The sequence below is a fragment of the Babylonia areolata genome, chromosome 9 (genome assembly GCF_041734735.1).
Source record: "Babylonia areolata isolate BAREFJ2019XMU chromosome 9, ASM4173473v1, whole genome shotgun sequence".
Classification (NCBI taxonomy): domain Eukaryota; kingdom Metazoa; phylum Mollusca; class Gastropoda; order Neogastropoda; family Buccinidae; genus Babylonia; species Babylonia areolata.
The window spans coordinates 23314508-23337139 of NC_134884.1; the positions used below are offsets into that span (position 1 = coordinate 23314508).

General features: G+C 42.1%; 1 protein-coding gene across 5 annotated transcripts in view; it reads right to left on the minus strand.

The window, feature by feature from the left end:
• The window catches only part of LOC143286140 (dynein axonemal heavy chain 5-like), a 118939-nt gene that overhangs the window by 40770 nt on the left and 55537 nt on the right, over positions 1-22632 (minus strand). For all 5 annotated transcript variants that reach the window (XM_076593740.1, XM_076593739.1, XM_076593741.1 and 2 more), the window contains 21 exons: positions 21748-21947; positions 20986-21234; positions 19617-19818; positions 18132-18367; positions 16636-16854; positions 15288-15589; positions 14384-14624; positions 12536-12735; positions 11643-11796; positions 10515-10678; positions 9364-9571; positions 8395-8556; positions 7318-7542; positions 6308-6480; positions 5500-5678; positions 4562-4749; positions 4064-4258; positions 2951-3247; positions 2147-2393; positions 1535-1776; positions 120-260 (listed from right to left, as the gene is read on the minus strand). In XM_076593740.1, coding sequence (XP_076449855.1) covers positions 120-260; positions 1535-1776; positions 2147-2393; positions 2951-3247; positions 4064-4258; positions 4562-4749; positions 5500-5678; positions 6308-6480; positions 7318-7542; positions 8395-8556; positions 9364-9571; positions 10515-10678; positions 11643-11796; positions 12536-12735; positions 14384-14624; positions 15288-15589; positions 16636-16854; positions 18132-18367; positions 19617-19818; positions 20986-21234; positions 21748-21947 — 4424 coding nt within the window. The remainder of the gene's footprint in view (positions 1-119; positions 261-1534; positions 1777-2146; positions 2394-2950; positions 3248-4063; positions 4259-4561; positions 4750-5499; positions 5679-6307; positions 6481-7317; positions 7543-8394; positions 8557-9363; positions 9572-10514; positions 10679-11642; positions 11797-12535; positions 12736-14383; positions 14625-15287; positions 15590-16635; positions 16855-18131; positions 18368-19616; positions 19819-20985; positions 21235-21747; positions 21948-22632) is intronic.

Consider the following 22632-nt stretch of genomic DNA (forward strand, 5'->3'; position numbering starts at 1 on the left):
GAAAAGGGGCGGAGACATCAATATCAATCAAAACATTCAAAAGGACAAAAAAAGGGCGGAGACACAAGTATCCATATCAACCAATCAGAACAGAAGTGAGGAGGAAAGGGGGCGGAGACCTGGCTGATGATGAAAGCCTCCAGCATCTCCATCTTGAAGGTGAGGTTCTGCACAGCGTAGCGCAGGATGTCGGGGAAGGAGTCTTCAAACAGCGACATGATCACGTCTCTCTCACCCAAGGGGCGGTGGTTCAGCCAGCCCTGCACAACACACCGCCAACTCTGTCAATCTGCATAATTAAAAAAAAAGAAAAAAAGACAGTAATAATAATAACTGATGATGATGATGGTGACTAATTCTACAGAGCTAAATCCTATGCAGAGACACATCAACCCCAACTTAAACATGCATACATAACTCTGAATCAAATGGATGAAAGATAGAATTTATAATAAAAATTTGCAGATACAAGGACAGAGAAACTAAAGACGGAAAGAAGGGGTGTGTGGGGGGAGAGGGGCGCTTTTGGTGGGAGGGAAGAGCTCTTTTGGAAAGATGGTGGTTTTAAGGCCGGACATAAAGAGCTGAGTGAGTGCAGAGACTTGACAAACCAAAAGAGAAGGCTTGTTCCATGTGTGTAAGATCCAAAGACCGAAAAAGAATGGTGACCGATCAACTATGAAAAAGTGTCACAGGGCTTCAATAATTTTTTTTTTTATAATGATAATCAAACATTTCGTATCAGCTGGGCTCTGTCAGCAATAAATATTATTTCATTACAATAAACTCTCCTATTCGCAGCAGTGAGAAGTGATGGAAAACAGGATGGGTTATCATCATACAGAAGGAAATGATGTCAGCACAACAGAAGTACTCCTGTTTCCAGTTTTAACAAAGCTTATTAACCCCTTGAGTGCCCCAGGACAAAAATTTCTGTCCCCTTCCAGTGCACAAAAAGTGCCCCAGAACAGAATTTTCAGTCCGCATCATTGTTGACATCTTCTGCTTCACAGAATCATCATATTCATGAGAAACTGCCGTAGTGTGTTCATTTTCCTTTCAGAAAAAAATTGATAATAATATTATGCACTTTCTTTTAGTAATATGCATGCTAGAATTATTTCTAATTGTCACTTTCCGTGACCAAACCATCCCTTGGCAAATAGTTGTCACTGAATATAATATAGGCTTGGCACTGAAAGGGTTAAAGGGTTCAAGAACTACCTCCTGCAGCTAACTCTATTCATTTTCATGGATGGTTCTCAGAGCAAGATAAAAGATCATATATACACCAAAAACTGCCAAGAGAAAAAATAAAGAAAAAATAAATTTGTTTGGAAAAAAATGTTTCTCCTTCTCAATGGCTGTTTCTTCAAATTATTTCTATTTCTTTGCGCTAAGTAGACAGTTGCTTTTGCATCTGACATAAAGAAATTTTTAGTGTTTGTTGCTACTGTTGTTGTTTGTTTGTTTGCTTGATATGCTAAAAATCAGAGCGTTAAAGAGCAGAGTGGACAGAATTCCCTTTCCTTACCTCCAGAATGGGCTTCCAGTCCAGTCCCGAGCTGCTCATGTAGACCATGCCGTTGCGGGACACGGTGGCTGGCGAGGCGTTGTCAATGTTGTGGGGCTCAAAGATGATCTTGCAGTTAGGTGCCATGGGAATGCGGTCACCGTTGGCCAGAGTGAGGGTTTTGTTGTCATCCAGCACCGAGTTCAAATTCTCAATCCAGATAGCATCCACAGGCCCATCCAGTACCAGCCAGATGTGTTCTCCTGCACACCACAGTCATTATAAATTATATACATCAGTCTGACCCGCCACTGGGAGAGAAGACCAACATCAGTTTGGAAACCATACTTTGTACTAGCTTCTTTTTTATCTGGCGACTCTTTCTTCTCTGCCCTCTCATCATCATTCAATGGACTCCATACACTGCCACACCCATGTTTAATCTGTTGCACTGCGAGTGCAAGTGATCCACTGAGAGAAACTGATATTGACTTGCCATGAGGCTATCCAGTTCTACATATGTGAGACAATAATAAATTATTTGTAAATGCAGCACACCAAAAAAAAAGGTAATGTCAAAAACATTACAATCCTCAACATTAATTGACTGCGGGAATCAAACAAAACACTGACCTTTCTTGACCCTGGTGGTACGTCTCCAAAGTGTGGAAAAGATGCCGTCCGTCCAGTCGTTGGTGGCCACATCCAGACGACCAAACATCTGTGGGGCTGTGATGGCTTTGGGGTTCATGCGCCATTCTTTGTGAGGCTCTCCACAGTCGGTCATGGCTTTCATCAGCATGTGGATGCAGCAAGTCTTTCCTGCTCCTGACGGCCCCAGCGCCATCATGCCGTGACGAACACGCTGGGTTTCAAACAGCTGGACAGCAAAGTACAAAGTGTGTCAGAATTATGTATGTATGTACATATGTATGTATGTATGTCTCTCTCTCTCTCTCTACATATATATATATATAAAGAGAGAGAGAGAGGAGAGAGATCTTTGTTTTTTTCATCACTGTTGTTTATAGCCAAGCCTACCAAACGGGTCCGTATCATGAACGTCAGAGGCACATCCTAGGATTATGTGCATTATCTAAATATGCCTAATTATCTTTTTCAAGTGTGTGTGTGCGTGTGCGTTTATATTCATGTTGTATGGGATTAACATTCAGATACTGACCATTCCATCACATTTTTGCCAAAGGACAAAAAAAACAAAAAAACACACCACCACCAAACAAACAAAAAAGGACATTTACATAATCATAGATAAAACAAAGTTATATAACAGGCACACAAAACCATAAATTCTTGTGTTAAGCTGCACTGAGTTGTGTTGTGTTGAGTTAAGCTGAGTAGTGTTGCACTACACTGTGTCGCATTGCGCTGCATTATCATTGTGCTGACCCTGTGCTGTGTGTGTGACGGACAGACCTGCACCAGTTTGAGGACCCAGGCTGGGTGGTTGACCAGCTTGGCGTCCTGCACGTTCCTCTCAATGGCGCCCTCCAGCTCGGGGTAGCCAGCCTTGTCCAGCGTGATACCAGGGAACAGGTCATTGATCAGCGACAGGAACAGCGGCTCATCCTGGTCCACCAGCTTTGAAAGGTTCATGTCGCGCAACACGCGCATAACGATCGTCTGCTCTGTGTCGTCGGGGTTCTGACGCTTCACTGTGCCCAGGGTACGCAGCACGGACAGGATGTTTCGCAGGCCAAAGTCGTAGTGAACCTGAACCAAGGGAAACGCCAGGTCAGAGTTTTGTTTATTATTATATTCAGTGGAGCCTTTGTCTCTCAAACGCTTTGGTGACAATCACCAGTCAATCAAATGTATTGGAATCACCTCTCTATCAAAGCTTTAGTTAGAGTCCCCTGCCCATGAAATATTTTTGTTAAGAGCTGCCTCTCCATTAAATTTTTTAGAGTCACCTTTTTATCAAATGCTTTAGTTTGAATCAAGTGTCCATTAAATGCTTTATTTAGAATCACTTTTCTGTCAAATTTTTTATTTAGAATTGCCTGTCCGTCATGTCTTGTAGTTAAAATCACCTGTCCATCAAATGCTTTCTTTAGAATGACCTTCCATCAAATGTTTTAGTTAGGAGCACCTGTTAGCTGAATACCTGTCACAACCTTTCTTCAGTCTTGCAATTCCGCATCTCTTACATTTTCATCAGTTCATCATGGACCCTATCTTTGGTAGTGTAACAAGTGAACTTTATACAGACTCCTGTTTACAACACTATTCTGCAACTTGATATTTCAGATCAGATTAAAGCATTGTGCTCACAACAAAGTGGAACAGGAGGAACTATTTCAAAGGTTAAATAAAAAAAGAAAAAAAAATATAAAAAATGAAAAGCTTCATACTACATAAGTTTTGGCTATATACCTCCAGATAAAATTTATATTCTCCTTCCAAACAACCCAACCACTGTGGCCTCTTTATACTCTATCCATGAATTCCACTGTTCAGACTCCCCCCCCCCACTCTCCCTCCGTCCCCCGACCCACACCCCCTCGCGCCCCCCGAAACACTTCAGACCTGTTTGGTGAGCTGTTCCTCGCACAGTTTGTAGAGGGTGAAGAACTTCCTGGCCAGGACGATGTTGTCAATGAAACCCACAGCGGCCAGCTTCACACGAATGATGATCTGTCTGTCTGGCACCATCATGGCCACAGTTCGGAAGTTGATCTTCAGGTTTTCTGGCAGCTCTTGACGACCGGCGTAACCAGGGTTCTGTGTAATAAATATGAACGCTACAGTGTTAAACTACCATAAAAGTATGCAGATATCAGAAAATACACAAAACTAATACAATTAAGAAAAAGAATGCATATCACAGAAAATACACAAAACTCACACCACTAACAAATACTAAACAAATCACCCACATTCTAAATAATCCCCAAAATTGATTCATTCAGGAGCGGCAGAAGCCTCAAACTTCATGTAATTCCTTTGTCATTCAGATGCAATTACATGACCATAACTGTGACAATAACAGGTCAAAAAACGTTAAATGCACTTAATGCAGCTTACCATGGTCAAGAAGATTCCAAACTCTGGGTTCATGTCCACATTGTCGCCATCTGTGAAGATGAATTGCTTCTTTCGTTCCTTCTTGCAAGCCAGCACAATGGCGATTTGCTGGGCAGCCACTGACAAGACGGGCAGCTCAATGCGGTTGAACTCGTCAAAACAGCCCCAGGAACCTGACTGGGCCAAGCCTGCAACACCATGTTTCATTTGGAAAGGATGAAAGAAAAGAAAGAGAAAAACATGCAAATTTTCTCTTCACAACTATTGGTTTCTTTGGGGATTTTTCTTCATCTCTTACACCACCACAGGCAACTTTAACTGACTAGAAAGTGCACTGCCACAGGTGACTCTAGTGACATCGAGGGGTCATGTTAAAAGGACCGTTTTTCACATTGTAACAAAGCAGCCAATCTGCCGCAAATAGAACAACCTATGACTAGCCTTTGTCCCCAGACCCAGTTTGAAGTGAACAAGTCCACTGTGATGTTTTGACATGAACCGAATCCTATGACTGAGCATCATATCTAAAATATTTGGTGCTGGGGAATGTTTTTCACACAGAACCTTGGTGGTGAAAGAGTTAAACTGGTACATTTAAGAAAACTTAACTGTTGTTTTCTCTAGTTATATCAATTGCACAATAAATCCATACATCAAAAGAAAATTCAAGATAATGTTCTTCGCACAGTGTTGTGCAGTAGATGTCCAAACAGCAGAAAACTATATCAAGAAATCCTTCATGCATCAAGGCCATAAACAAGTCATTCAAGAAAGAAACATACAAAATTTCAACCACAAAAGATCCATCTCAACACTCTATGACCAATTACAATCTAAACACTGAGTGTGTGCATGCTTGTATATCACACTATCAAGTAAAATATTTGACACTGGACATGACACAAACATCCCAGAGAATAGAAAGGAGTTGTGACTACCTTTGTAGATACGCCCCAGTCCTCTGAAGTCCATCTGGTCGGAGCAGTTGAAGACGACCACATACTTGCCCAGGCAGCGCCCCATGTCTTTGGTGGTCTCTGTTTTGCCGGTACCGGCGGGGCCTGCTGGAGCTCCCCCCATGGACATGCCCAGGGCTTGGGCCAGGGTGATGTAACACCTGGGCCACACGCACAGGTAAACATCTGGTCACTGGCTGAGTACAGCACAACCACTACTGCCAGCTGGCTTTTTATCACTGAGAAATGAGGTGAACTTTCATATACAGCTAATCGCCTCAATGAATCATTTTTTTTAGATTGCTTCTTCTTTTCTTCTACATTCAAGGGCTGCAATTCCCACATCCACTCACATGTATAAGAGTATGAAAGTCTTTATGCCTCTATGTAAGCAGCCATATATGTGCATGCTTGATATGTTTTTGTGTCCATAATTTGCCAAAATGCTGACATGGTTAATGGGATATCTAACATGCTGATTTAATCTTCTGCATGCATATCCACACATAGGGGGTTCAAGCACTCACAGGTTTGTACATCTGGGAGATTGGAAAAATAACACATCGGGGCAAACTCAGAACTTTCAAATGAAAGTCCAACACTTTAAGCACTCAGCTCTTGCACCGATTTTAAAACAGCTTTATGCCATCAACTTTTTAAAAAATTGCTCAGTGAAATGTGAATTACAATTGTTACCTGCTGATCTGTATGTGCAAACAAGACTACCTAAGCCTTGCTTCTGAGCACTGGGCAATGTGAGCTTCAACAACTATTTATTCAACAGACCCACCTGTCAGTGAGTGGTGTGATGACCAGCCGCTCTGTGCAGCCCAGGAACTCATTCTGGTAGATGAAGTCCACATCAGTGATGGAGATGATGCACTTGTCTGTGTCCTCCACAAAGTAGAAGCGGGACTGCTTCAGCCACTCAAAGTCTGTGGGAGACTTGATGGACTTGCGATACTGAAGGAAGACAGCAAAAAATACTGGACTCACATGTTGTTTTTTTTCATGTAACTGTTTTTCATTTACAAGGATCAGACGAGTCCATGGAGTACATACATGCCCATTTGTTATCACAACCCTTACATTACCGTTTAATTCTTTGTTTTAGAAAAACCCAACAAAAAACTATGCAGCTGTTGAATCAAGCACACAGAAACACAGAACAATAAACATTCATTGTATCGTCTCAACTGTATGTAACATGAAATCAAAACTGCTCTCGCAAGCGAAATTGCAATCAGGATGATTTCTGTCCCTCTACAGGCAGAACTTGACTGACAACACTCCTTGATCCATGGTTGGTTGGTCTGCAGAAGCAGTGAAGTTGATTCCAGTAAAACACATTCTACACTTCAGCTGTGGAAGGAGAGGACTGGGCCCTGCCTTCCTATGCTAATCCCTGGACATGATGGATATGAATTCACTGCCCTGATGCCCATAGAAGCTGTGGGACCTTTAACTCATTATTCCCCACAGCTGCAAGCCTGCTACAACTCCCCAGGACCAGCACTACATGAGACCACTGCAGAATAAACAGGGTGGTTCACTGAAACGGTGAAAATCAATGGAGAATTGTTGATTTAATCGGTCAAACAAGGTATCGTTTTCATGCTTCCAGAATCCGTAAATGGACTGGTTTAGAATGTGAACTGTACCAAGCAAGAATGAACAAAATCAAAATAGTGTGCTGGTACGAGAATACTCATACCTGGTCCACAGAGAAAGTAATCAGGGTACGAGTTAACTCATAGCTGGAGTAGAATAAGTTAACCTTTTAACACTGAAGCCACCCACCAGGTCATCGAAAATGTCCCTCTGGTGCACGTGGATGGTGATGAGCGTCTCGAACTTGGTCCTCTCCACCTTGGTCAGCTCCTTGGTCGTCTGGCTGATAAGCGTGTTCAACAGGCGCAGGAAGGACTCGTTGGTGCTGGACATGATCTTGCGGTCGTACTTGGCATGGGTCAGTGCCTCCGTGGAGTCCCGGGTCCAGATCAGCTGAAGGCCCAGTAAGCCCACCTGAAACGTTCACTACAGTAAGCCCACCTGAAACCGTTTGCTACAAGAAGCCCACCTGAAACAGTTTGCTACAGTGAGCCCATCTGAAACAGTTTGCTACAGTGAGCCCACCTGAAACAGTTTGCTACAAGAAGCCCACCTGAAACAGTTTGCTGCAGTGAGCCCACCTGAAACAGTTTGCTACAGTGAGCCCACCTGAAACAGTTTGCTACAGTAAGCCCACCTGAAACAGTTCCCTACAATTAGCAGCTTACTACAATAAGCCCATCTGAAACAGTTCACTACAATAAGCCCACCTGAAACAATTCCCTACAACAAGCCCACCTGAAACAGTTCACTACAATCAGCCCATCTGAAACAGTTCACTACAATCAGCCCATCTGAAACAGTTCATTACAACAACACAATAAGCCCACCTGAAACAGTTCACTATAATAAGCCCACCTGAAACATCCCACCTGAAACAGTTCACTACAATAAGCCCACCTGAAACATCCACCTGAAACAATTCACTACAATAGGCCCACCTGAAATAGTTGACTGCAATGTGTCATATGTGGACGTATCATGTCACCCCTACTGCAGTGCCATATTGTTTGTTCAAATATCACACTTTGAATATTGTATCTGCAATTTCAGAAGTTATCTTGATCAATCAAGGATTTCTAATTCTGGAATAATACTTCTTACACCCTCGGATGCCCCAAGACAGGAATTTCTGTCCCCTTCTGGTGTGAAAAAAGTGCCCCATGATGGAAATTTCCATCCACATCTTTGTAGAAATTTTCCTATAACAGAATCATAAAATCAATGTGAAATTGCCAGGGCCAGTGTTGGGAGGGACCACCCTACCTGAGCAGGGAAGGTCTCCAGGAACTCCAGCAGGCTGAAGCTGGTATCCTGGATGGCCATGGCGGCAGCACGGATGACGCTGTGCAGGGACCGCTGGGCCATGTTCATCAGGTTCATCAGCCACGTCTCCACATTGCCCTCCGCCTTCACCGGCTTCTCCAGCTGGAGAATCACACAGCATCCATCTGGGTCATTTGATGATTTTTAACAAGTTCACTTGTTACTCTGCTAAAGGTGTTCCTCTGTGAGAAGCTTAACTGATCTGGGTTATCTGATGATTCTAATAAGTTCATGTGTTACTGTGCTCAAGGTGTCCCTCTATGAGAAGCTTTACTATTATTTTTTTTTCTTCTGTTATTACTGTATTTGTCGTTGGAGGTGGTGTTGCTGTTACTGTTGCAAGGATCCAGAGTAAAAGCATCAAGTGTAAATGTGGACAATGTATGCATGTTTTGTTTTTCTTTCTTTCTTTGTTTCTTCTATGAATTTATTTGTTTCCATGAAAATCCTTAACTAATGAATGGTTGGTGAATGATGAAAACTTCAATTTCATTATGATGAAAACTTTAGTTATTCAAAAACATCCTCTGAAAACTTTGGTGAATACTCACAAATATTTACTGCCACTACATATGTACAGTTTCTACACAAAGAGCTAAATGTTTATAAGAATGGTTTTCCAATTTTATCATTAACAGTGGGTATTGTTTGCTGTTGTTGTTGTTGCTGTTGCTGTTGTTCATTCTTGTTTGGGACTGAAACTATCTGTTTCATACTTTTTTGTGCATCATCATCTTTCTCTCAGTAGCATCCCCCTCACAAAACCCATCCCAGCCCCCTGCCACACCTCCTCTGCTTCCCCCTTCCACACACACAAACACACACACACACACACACTAACACACACACAAACACAACCAACGCCTAAGACCAATACGTTCCTAACACTTCACGCCTTAAGTTCCTCACATCGACAGATTCTCCTTCAGAGGAAATGATGCTCAGGATCAGCTCGTACTGCTTCTCATGGAAGCGCACACTCTTGGTGTTGTCGAAGACGCTCAGCAGGTGAGCCTGGATGGTGTGTGGGTCACTGGCCTGACCCAGGATCTCCAGCAGGGCAGGGTCCGACACGAAGAAGAATCGTGGGAAGGCCAGACGCTTCTTCTCCAGGTAACTGTCAGAAACATGAACAGTTCAGTTCAGTTCAGTTCAGTTATTCAAGGAGGCATCATTGCGTTTGGACAAATCCATATATGCTACATCATATCTGCTAAGCAGATGCCTGACCAGCAGCATAACCCAACTTACTTAGTCAGGCCATGAGAAAAAAAGTGCATAAACAAATAAATGGATAAATGATTAAATTCATGAAGAATTAAGTGAAGCGTGAGTCTTTTTTCTAGTGCTACAGGGGATTCAATGTAATTCCCTAAAATCTTTTCATGAAGAAAACTCCACTGAAAGATATGACACACGAACAATGCAGTGAAAACATGGGACTTTTTTTTCTCTGGTGTCACAGGAGGCTAAGTGCAATTCCCTATCATCTGACCATGAGGAAAACTCTCCACCAAAAGATATGACACATGCACAATTTCACAAACATGGCATTTTTCCCCTGGTGCTATATGGGACTAGGAGTAACTGCCTATCATCTTTCCATGAGGAAAACTCTCCACCAAAACATTTGACACAAGAACAATGCCGCAAATATGGGATTTTTTCCCCTGGTGCTATATGGGACTAAGTGTGATTCCTGATCATCATTCGATGAGGAAAATTCTCCACAGAAAGATATGACAGGCCAGTGATATAATCATATGTCGTCACAGGATTGACAGGTTAAAAAGGAAGACTGAGGATATGTTAAGACTTCAACAACAAAAACACAACTGTACACAATATATCTGCATTATAACACTTTATATATTACAAATTACAAACATACCCCCATAAACATGAGCACACACACACACCACCCACGCAGTCACACATACACATACACACTCACTATACAACATCAACCCCCCCACACACCCAACCCTCCACCATCCACTCACCCTCCACACTCCCACACATCAACCAAACACCCACCACCCACCCACACCCACACCCACCCAGTCAGTGACTTCTGGCACAACTCCAGCTGTTCCAAGAGGTGAGGCAACAGCTGCATCAGAGTCTCATCCCCCACACAGCACTGAATCACGTTGGACGTCTCATGGGCCCTCGTCATGATCTTCACCCATGACTTGTCAATGTTGCTGAAACGCTTTGCTTCCTAGCAACAGCAATATTATGTGTATGTGTCAGTGAGTGTGTCAGAGGTTGTGTGTGTGTGTGTGTGTGTGTGTGTGTCTGTGTGCCTGTGTGTGTGTGTGTGATATCTGTATGACAGACAATGTCTGTGTATGTGAAAGAGAAAAATGCAGCAAGAGTGAAAGAGAAAGAAAGAAAGAGGCAGACACCCAAAGATACAATGACAAACAAGACATGGGAAAAACATGAGAATACACAGCAGAAAACAAAAAGATACACAACACTAATAACATACAAAACACACCTAAAACTGGTATACTGCACATAATAACTGGTGTACTGCACCTACAAACGGTATAATGTACCAAAAGAATGAAATATTGCGCATAAAAAAACTGGTATCTTGCTTCAAAACATGGTATACTGCATCTGACACCAGTATACTGTGTCTAGAAAAAGGTATACTGCATCTACAAGAAAAAATATACCACAATAAAACTGGTATTTTGCTCCTAATAATAATGGTATACCACACAAATATTTTTTTCCATAGTTTATTGCACCTTAAAAAAACCATATTATACCTATAAAGAACAGAAAAGTACTCTGAACAATGGAAAACTGTACCCCAAAAGAGTATACTGCACCTACTAGAATGGTATACTGCACCTATGAAAAAACATGGTATACTTTACCTGAGACTGGTATACTGCACCTGGTATACCACACCTAAAACTGGTATACTGTACCTATGAAAAATGGTATAATGCACCTACAGAAATGGTATACTACACCTAAAAAAGGTATACTGCATCTGAAAATTGTATACTGCACCTTCAAAACAATGGCACACTGCATTAAAAAGATGATATACTGAACAGAAAAAAAACCTAATTTACTGCACCCCAAAAATGGTACAGACTGAACCTACAAAAAACAAAACAAAAATGGTATGGTGCACTTTTTGTCAGGTGTCAGAAACCTACCTTTGGCAGCTGTTTGGCAATGTCACCACCCACGAAGACAGCCTCCAGGTAGACCCACAGGTTCTGCACAGTCATCCAGTTCTCTATGATCTCCGAGGAGTTTGTCAGGTTGGTCACCCAGGTCTGAATCTGCTTCTTGAAGGGAGCGTTGTATCTGGAACAGTGAAGGAAAAATGTACAAAGATGGAATGGCATTCAGCAAGACAGGGAAAGACAGAGTGACGTAGGTTCTTCATTGCCTAACCTTCATATGAAGCAAGAAATACACTGTTTCTTTGTGACATCTTCCAGGAGCAAGATTTGTTGCTCTATAGGTCGAAGGGCGCAATAGCCAAGTGGTTAAAGCGTTGGACTTTCAACCTGAGGGTCCCAGGTTCAAATCTCAGTAACAGCGCCTAGTGAGTAAATGGTGGAGATTTTTCCCATCTCCCAGGTCAACATATGTGCAGACTTGCTAGCACCTGAACCCCCTTCATGTGTATACACATGCAGAAGATTAAATATGCACATAAAAGATCTTGTAATCCATGAAAGCATTCATTGGGTAATGGAAACAAGAACATACCAAGCAATGACACCCCCAAAAACAGAGTATGGCTGCCTACATGGTGGGGTAAATAAACAAAAATGGTCAAACATATAAAATGTTACATGTCTGTCTGAGTGTGCATGTGTGCCTGAAATCTGACTGAATGACACAGGAAATTAGGTACAGTGAAGTATTGCACAGTACAGTAAGATACAGATTGTTTCATGTTCATGGATGTGTCAAAGCGTGCAGACTGATCCACATGCCTAACCACATCTGCTGTTTTAAAAATAAAGAAAAAGGTTCGGTAGAGTTATACGATGAGTTAAGATAAAATGAGGTCAAACCCCCCACAAGCAGTCACCTGTTGGACAGCAGAGATCCCAGAACCATCAAGGAGTCCTCCATCATCGAGACGATTTCACCGGTGGTGTCCCCACGAAGCAACAGTTCACCGCGGTTCTTGAAGGAACCAAACTTGAGCTCCAAGTTGTTCCAGTCTGACATCACCTGCTTCAGCTTGGCTTCAATGTCCTTCTCCTTGACGGCACTGATGCAGATGTCCTGGGGGAGAGAGTGGAGGAAAGTTGGTCAGTCACAGGGTCTTCCCCACATCCACTTACATCAGTGAAATAATAAGGAACAGCAGTGGCAAGGCTTTCAACACTCACCCACCTGGAGGCAAGGCCATCAAGACTCACATGTGACAACCATTTAATCAAACACAGCAATTACTCAATAGAAAAACAAAATCTCATCTCTTTAGTACCCACAAGCTTTTCCTGCTCTCATTGTATACCATGTTGTGACCTTAAACACTTGATCCTGAATGTCAATTTCATGCTGACATCATACCCATTCACTATACCAAGTCTGATGAATAGTGGATGCAAGACAACAGTTCTATGGGGCTCTTTCTGTGTAGCCCATGATGACCTTGATATTTGACCTCTCAGTCTGCTGACCTCATCATCATAATCTATGATCCAAAAATGTTTGCTACTTATACCACTTGTGCTTGCCAAGAAAATTCCAATGCTAAAGTTTAGAATGAACACACACACACACACACACACACACACACACACACTGAGGGTGATTACATGGAAAACAACGTCATAGAATGACAACAATAATGTTAACATAGGAAACAACATCATAAAATGATAGTGGTGATGTCAAAACCATACCTCAATCAACGCAGAAAATAACATCATAAAACGACAGCTCTTACGTCACCAAAGCTCAATCAAACATAGGAAACACTATTATAAAACAACAGCCAGCGGTGACATCACCATATCTCAATCAAACGTAGGAAACAATACCATAAAACAACGACAAGAGCAGTGACATCACCATACCTCAATCAAATGTAGGAAACAATACCATAAAACAACGACAAGAGCAGTGACGTCACCATACCTCAATCAAACGTAGGAAACAATACCATAAAACAACGACAAGAGCAGTGACGTCACCATACCTCAATCAAACGTAGGAAACAATACCATAAAACAACGACAAGAGCAGTGACGTCACCATACCTCAATCAAACGTAGGAAACAATACCATAAAACAACGACAAGAGCAGTGACGTCACCATACCTCAATCAAACGTAGGAAACAATACCATAAAACAACGACAAGAGCAGTGACATCACCATACCTCAATCAAACGTAGGAAACAATACCATAAAACAACAAGAGCAGTGACATCACCATACCTCAATCAAACGTAGGAAACAATACCATAAAACAACGACAAGAGCAGTGACATCACCATACCTCAATCAAACGTAGGAAACAATACCATAAAACAACAAGAGCAGTGACATCACCATACCTCAATCAAACGTAGGAAACAATACCATAAAACAACGACAAGAGCAGTGACATCACCATACCTCAATCAAACGTAGGAAACAATACCATAAAACAACGACAAGAGCAGTGACGTCACCATACCTCAATCAAACGTAGGAAACAATACCATAAAACAACGACAAGAGCAGTGACATCACCATACCTCAATCAAACGTAGGAAACAATACCATAAAACAACGACAAGAGCAGTGACGTCACCATACCTCAATCAAACGTAGGAAACAATACCATAAAACAACGACAAGAGCAGTGACGTCACCATACCTCAATCAAACGTAGGAAACAATACCATAAAACAACGACAAGAGCAGTGACATCACCATACCTCAATCTCTTCCTTGAACTGGAGCAGAGGAGCCTCCAGGATGTTCCTCAGGGTGAAGTTTTCACTTTCAATGTCAAACACGTGACCTGTGACATCGGCGATGCGCTGCCAGTGACGCGGCTTCATGGCCTTGTTGGCCATCAGCTCCAGAAGTGGCACCATCTCGTTGAAGTCGTCAATTTTTTTCTTCAGGTCCTCGAATGCTGGCCAGTCCTTGAGCGCCTTGGGAAGTTTCCGACATCTGCCACGCAAGGAACATTTTGGGATTTTTTGTTGTTTTCCAAGTTCTGTACTATATTCAGTTCCTACATTTGCCGTGCAAGGAACATTTTGGGATTTTTTGTTTTTTTCAAATTAAGTATAATGTTCAGTTGTTGTGAAACTCAGTCATAAACAAAAGGCAAAGCATGTCATGCTGTGATTGTTAACACTTCATTTAATTATCAATTGTTAACACTTCATTTCATTTTCAATTGTTAACACTTCATTCAGTTACCAAGTGTTAACACTTCAGTTAATTTTCAAACACTATGAGGCCACATGTCTTTTGTTTTGTTTTGTCTGTGTGTTTTGTGTTTTGTATGTCATGTATCTGTTCCGCTCACGGTGCTTTCAGAAAAGAAATTAGTAACAGTGGGTATACTAACACAGCACTACTGTTTTTATTATCATAATCATTATCAATATTATTTTTGTTGTTATTAATATCATCATCATTATCATTATCATTATTACTATTATTATCATCTTTTTTTAATTACTGCTATGTTTCAAATTTTAAGCAGCCAGTATCAAGACTGCAAAAATTTGTGAAAAAAAAAAAATCTTGGAACAACATCAAAGACACAAGCAAGTGAAAAAAGAACTAAGCCTGAAAAGAAAAGAAAAAAAAACAATCCCTGACCTATTTTGGAATTCCTGCAGCTCAGTGTTGATCTTCTCAATGTTGACGTCCTGCCAGAGGATGTCATAGTATCCGGTGACGGTGTCGATCACATTGTTGTAGAGGCCATAGAGCTTCTGCAGGAGGTTGAGCTCTTTCTTGATTTGCATCAGTCGGGGGTACTCAGTCACCTGAAGACCGAACAACTCCTCCCCACCTGTGTAGGTCTGGAACTTGCGAAGCAGTGTGTCAAAAGTGTTCTGGTAGATGATCAGCCTGTCGGAAGCTTCCCGAGGTGGCACACCTGGCACCATGGGTCCTGTCTGCAACACATGGTTCACTTGTTATTGTATTGTGTGTTGTGTTGTGTTTATTGTATTATGTGTTGTGTTGTGTTGTGTTGTGTTGTGCTGTGCTGTGCTGTGCTGTGCTTTGCTGTGTGTTGTATTTTGTATTCTTAACTATTGTTTTGTATTACTTTTTGTCAAAACAGATTTCTCTGAGCAACAAAATCCAGGTTCCTCTCCCTGGGGAGAGCACAGCACCACAGGGCAGCTCCACCATTTTGTTTTTCTAACTGCAAGTGTGTTTGTTTTACGTCCAAAGTAGAATTTTCTGTAGAGTTTTATCAGTGACAACCCGTTTTTGTTGCCGTGGGTTCTAAGCATGTGCTGCACACAGAACCTTGCTTTATTATCACCTCCAAAAGACCAGCACACAGACTACCATTCAAGGTGAAGTGGAGTGGTTGGGTAAAAATTCTGGTCCAGTGCAGGACTCGAACCCATGGATATTCGCTTTCTAGTTTGGCACTTTACCACTTGGCCACAGCTCCAGACTTAAGCATCCTCTCTGTCAATGTCCTTTTCTGGGGCTTGACAAAAAGTTAACTCTGTGCTCAACTCTGATGTTCCTTGCAGATAAAAATGTGTTCTACTGACAAAAGTCTTCTTCACTCATGAAACAGGCAATAAACATCTACATGTGCAAATATTTCTGGTTGTCTATAATTTCCAAAAATATTTCATTGTGAGTGTTTTTTTTCTTTCATAAAGCATACAACCAACATATATCATTGAAAGCTTCAAATAACACCTATTATGTTGAACAAGCTTTCAAATAGCACATGTTATATTTACAAGCAGATGTCACGTATGCATGTGACACATACAAACATACATACACATACTGCTCACAACTTCATGCTTTTGTGAGTTTTGTTGTTTTTGGTGAATAAACCCAAACTCAAACATATTTTAACTCATCTTCCTTTCTCTTCTTCAATCCAATTTTACCAAATCCTTTTTTCAAAAGCACAATATCTTTTTTACACACACAGAAAAACAAATCACAGAAGGTTTGTACTCACTGTGTCATAACTGGAGTAGAAGTCATCACAGTCCTCAATGAAGACCTTGACATCGGCGATGAGGTCCTGCTTGAACTGGGGCTGGATGGTGAGGAGGTGGGTGGATACCTCTGCGGACTGAGCCTGCAGGCGCTCCCAGGAGTAGCGCAGAGTGTCACAGCGCTCAGCCTCCTCCCGAACCAGCGGCAGCTCGTGTTTGTTCAGCATGGCATAGGACTCCTGGTGTGACAGAGTCAGTCATTGTCTTTACAAATATGGTATTGTGTTGCAGTGGGTTGTGTTGCGTTTTATTGTGTTGTACTGCACTGGGTTATGTTGTGTTGTGTTTTATTGTTCTGGTATATTGTACTGCCTATTATCTAACATGCTGCATTTTACTGTGTTGTGTTGCATTACCTTTTATCATAACAGACTTCTCCGGGTGAAATTTGGACTGCTCTCCCCAGGGAAAAGTGCATCACAACAGTGCAGCGCCAACCAATTTCTTTTCTTTTCTTTTTTTTCCCTCTTTTTTTCTTTCTGTGCATTTGTTTTACTATCAAAGTGGATTTTTCTATTCTATATAATTTTGCCACAGACAACCGTTTTGTTGCTGTGGGTTCTTCTACATGCATTAAGTGCACGCTGCGCATGAAACCTTGGTTTATCGTCTCATCCCAAAGACTAACACCCAAACCACCACTTAAGATCTAGTGAAGGAGCGGTGGGGTTGGGGGGTAAAAAACCCTGGTCTATATTATGGGACTAGAACTTATGGACGCTTGCTTCCCAGTCAGACACACATTACTACCAGGCCACTGCTCCACCTGTGTGACCTGTGTGTGTGAGTGGCTGAAGGAGGATGCAGCCTGAAAATGTCCACGACGGTGTTCAGAGGGGACTGCTTTCTGTTCAGGGGGGAAAAGTTGCATGCGAAACTTCTGAATTTGCCACTTTTTTGTACAGTGACAAAAAGTCATTGGTACATACTATTGTATTAAACTGAATAATGCAAGGCATGGTGTAAGTATGCAATAGGATTACCCCCTACCCATCCACAGACCCAAAACCTCTTCCATTACACAGTAATACACATAGCATTTTCAAGGAATAAGTCCTTTTTTAAAAATTTCCTACACTTACCTGGATCTAAGGCCTGCAGAAAATAGCTCTTGAAGGATTGATGACTCATTCAGAATCGAAGATAAGAAGACATCGAAAGCTTCTTTTGAGACTGTCAGTACATGTGTACATATATGTGAGGTGGGGAGGGGGTGCGGTGGGGGCGGACTCGTTCCTATTTTATTAAGTTTTTCATTAAGTTCACAGCTTATATACAATCATAATTCTACCATGAAGCACACACAGGCACACACACACACATACATATATATATAGATATATTAGATATATATACATATATATATATATATAGAGAGAGAGAGAGAGAGAGAGAGAGAGAAACATATATATAAGCATACAGATACACACACTCTCAGTTCACTTTTTTAACTGACCTCAATAGGTCCGATGCTCATGTCAATGCGAATCTCGTTCTCCCGAATGTCCTTCAAGGCGGCCATGGCATGGCGAATATCATCCAAGTCCTTGATGGGACGCGATAGACGTTTCTGCAGATCTTCAATGAAGACAAAGATCTCCTCCATTTCAGTGCTGTATTTCTTGTTGCAGTTTCTGCCAAAGTGCATTCGCCATGCTTTGGTTTCCGTTGTCAGGCCAAGCTTCAGATGCTCTGAAATTGGAAACAATGAGTGATAATGATGATGAAATGAAAATAATAAATGCATTTGTATAGCGCTTAATCTTGTGCACAGATAAAGCACTTTCACACCTGTCACTCTTCACGCACGCACAGCTCTCATTCAAAGGGATGAAAATGGTCATACGTGTAAAATGTTTTATGTCTACACGAGTGTGTATGTGTGTGCAACTGAAACCTGATTGTCACAGGAAATGAATGACAAGCGCCTAAATGGCATCTGTTAGTCGGCTCTACTCATGTAGGCAGCCTGTAGTGCAAATGACTCCAGGTTTGTAAAGCACATAGAGGTTGGTCTCTGACCGAGGACAGGTGCTACATAAGTACTCATATCATCATCAGGAAAGAAAAAAAAAATTTACATGTAAACAGAAAGCTGGAGGAACTGTAGACTGGGAGGAGGGAAGGAATGGTGGAGCTACTGTGGAAAGAGGTAGATTTTAAGGCCAGATATAAAAAAAACCTGCATGCTGTGATTGACAAAGCAAAAGAGGGAGCTCATTCCAAGTGTACGGTCCACTGACAGAGAAAGAGTGGTGGCTGAGTGTTTGAATCCAGGAACACAAAAACAGAGCTGGTCTCTAACTGATTGCTGAGAGCAAGTTGGCAAGTACAGGTGAAGGCAGCTGCAGAAATAGGGAGGGTAAAGGTTTGTCTATAGATTTATAAAAGAGTGCTGATCTTGTACTTTATTCTGTGTGAGGCAAGGAGCCAACAGAGAGACTGCAAAAAAGGAGTAATGTGCTCAGATATTTTCTTTCTGAGTCCAAGTCAGGTGGCAGAGTGTTGTATTAAGGGAGTGAACAGATGAAGGAGGTAGACCAGGCAAGATAAGAATAAGAACAAATACAGAAATGTTAGAATAAACAGTTGGGGTTTTTATGAGAAAATACATATTCGATATATTCATATATTCAAATAACATATTCAAAATTAATATATTCAAATAACAACAACTTCAGTATTTTTCTGAATCAAGCCATTTCTTTCAGCAACACTTTTTCACAGTCACTCCACTGTATAAGCTGACTGACAGGCCTGTGGAGCTGACAGCAAGAACAAGACTGATTAAAAAACCCACTGAAGCAGAATTTTTTTTTTTCGCTACTGTCACCTGTCACTGGTCCTAAAACATGGTTTGGTAATGGGGGCACTGCACTGCTGAATGCATAACCTGACATTCTCCATTTCTTTCCCTACACAGCCACTGATTTACACTGACCTGTGTAGAGGGCGATGGGTCCCACATCGTAGTACTCTGGCAGTGCCATGATGCTGATCTCCAGCTCTTCGTAGTGCTTCACCTGGGCCTCAAACTCTGACAGCTTGGGGTCCTCCTTGGCAAACTCCTCTAGATCAGCGTCACGATCTTTCTCCCAGATGGCACTGTACTGTGAGAACTGTTCCAGGGCTGTCGTCACCTCCTGTGACAATGTGAGTATGACAAATGAATGGATGGATGGATGGATGAATGGATGGATGAACAAATGACTGGAATAATGGACAAATTTTAAAAAAAGAAAGAACAAATAGAAGGATGAATAGATGGATGGACAGACGTAAGACTAGACAGAGGGACCAATGGATGGATAAATTAACAAATGGATGGATGGATGGACAAATGATTGGATGGATGGACGTGTGGGTAAACATATAGGTAAATTAAACAGACAGGTTGGCTGATGATGTAAGAACTGACAGATGGATGGACAAATGGCTGGATGGGTGGATGGACTGACAGATGGACAAAACGTAAGGACAGACAGATGGATAGATGGATGGATGGCTAGATAAAAGAATGAATGGATGGGTGGACCAACAAATGGATGGACCAATAAATGGAGGGATTGATAAACAATTTTATGAATGAATGGACAGACTGATGAATGGATGGATGGATGGCTGAACTTACAATGTGTATTAAAATACCCTGACCGATATACATACCCATACGGTCATTTTAGAAACAGGACAGCATAATTGTTACAACGTTCCACAGCCGTGTGTGTTAAGAAATAGATCACTTTGTCTCCTTGAGTCTTATTCTGAAAGTTTAGCACTGGATTCTGTGGAACAGTTTTTCAAACTACGTTATTCAACATTTCTGATGAACAGAGAAAATATCCTTTTGTGTGTATGTAACTGAAACAAACGAATGAAATTTAACATTTTAACAGCTACAATGATGCATATTCATGTGTCAAAATCATAATCATCACTAGCAGGTGTGTGCATGCATGCATGTGTGAATGCATGTGCATGTATGTGTGTGTGTGTGTGTGTGTGTGTGTCTGTGTGTGTGTATGCGTGTCTATGCCTGCTTGCAGTTGGCACTGAGTTAAAAATGTATGAACACAGACATCAATATCACCCTGTTCTGAATGGACACAACAGAAATCTTGGTAAGACAGCACAGTTTCTGATGCTAAGTATGATGTCTAGTATTTGTTATAAAATTGCACCGTTATCTACACCTGATGAAAATGTGTCCACCTTGACTTTGAAAAAAGTTGATATGAGAAAAACAAAACAAAAAAAAAACCCAGTTTGTTCCACACAGAAGAAGCCACACAGTCACACTCCTCAACTACCTTCTTGTTGGAGTTGATGGATGTGGACAGCAGGGAGGCCAGCTTGGCGATCTCCTTGTTCTCCGACACTGACTTGAAGTAGTTCTTGGCCTGCTGTGTGATGGTGTAGCTCTGCACCGACACCTCTCCGCCCTCCTTGCCCCCCTTGTCCACCGGGTGCGAGTGCTCAGACAGTGCCGCATTGCTCCCAACACTGTGGCGGCGCTCTGACGGGTCCGCCGCCATGGAGCTTGTGCGGTCTGGGGCTGGCTGTAAAGTCAGTGAGGGTTGTGGTGAGGTGTGTGTTCAGTGTCTGTCTGTCATCACTGCACTTCTACCCCCGAAAACAGAGAATGGCTCCCTACATGGCGGGGTAAAAACAGTCATACATGTAAAAGCCCACTCATGTACATACCAGTAAACGTGGGAGTTGCAGCCCATGAATGAATGAAGAAGAAGAAGAAGAAAACTGCGCTTCTCTTTTTTTTAATTTTAATTACATATTATTCATACTTACATTCATGTTTACATACTGAATAGCCTGCTATTTTGGGGCATCCATACTCCATTTTAGCGGTTAGCTATTCACAGTTTTTTGCCATACTTTTGTGTTAAGAGCAACTGTTGTTCACAAGAACTCTGATTCCTTACACCAGTTTAAACATCTCTTCTCTAAGATCATGTCATAAAGAAATTAACTGTATCACAAGAGCATTTGACTGTTGACGAGACACCACTGTGAGAAACAAGCAAACTGCCAAGAGCAGGAACGACATGGCGTACCTTGGTGACGCGCTTCCTCTCCTTGCTCCACTGGGCCACGCCCTTGCTGACGGAGATGATGCTCTGCACGGCCTTGTTCAGCCCCTGCTGCACCTCGTCCAGGGCCGGCTGCATCACGATGGTGGGGATCGCCAGCGTGGCGTTGGTCCGGAAAAACGGCCGGCTGTCCTTCTTTGCGTCCCCGTACATCGACCCCTCACCTGAAAAGGAAGACAAGTGGTCAAATGGCTGGTTATTTGTATTGTATTGTATTTGTATTACTCTTTTTTGTCACAACAGATACCTCTATGAAATTTGGGCTGCTCTCCCCAGGGAGAGCAAGTCGTTACACTGAGAGCGACCCCTTTTTTTCTTTTCTTTTTCTGCAGGCAGTTTTCTATTTCTATTTCTATTTTTCTTCTGTCGAAGTAGATATTTTCTCCAGAATTTTGCCAAGGACAACCCTTTTGGTGCCGTGGATTCTTTTACATGCGCTTAGTGCATGCTGCATACCGGACCTCAGTTTATCGTCTCATCTGAATGACTAGCGTCCAGACCACAACTCAAGGTTTAGTGGAGAGGGAGAAAATACTGGTGACTGTGTCGGGATTCGAACCTGAGCACTCATATTAGCTTGCTTCGTAGGAGGACATGTTACCTCTAGGCCATCACTCCCCAATTCAGCTGTATTCTCTCACCCATGTATACCCTTATGTCGACACTTCAACTGAAAGGGAAGACAACTAGAACTGTTTTTATGGGATCAGTGGTCGAATGGTTGGTTGTTCAGCTGTATTCTCTCACCCAGGTATACCCATATGTCAACCCTTCAAATGAAAAGGAAGACAACTAAAACTGTTTTCATGGGTGTACATCGGTGGCAGAATGGTTGGTTATTCAGCTGGG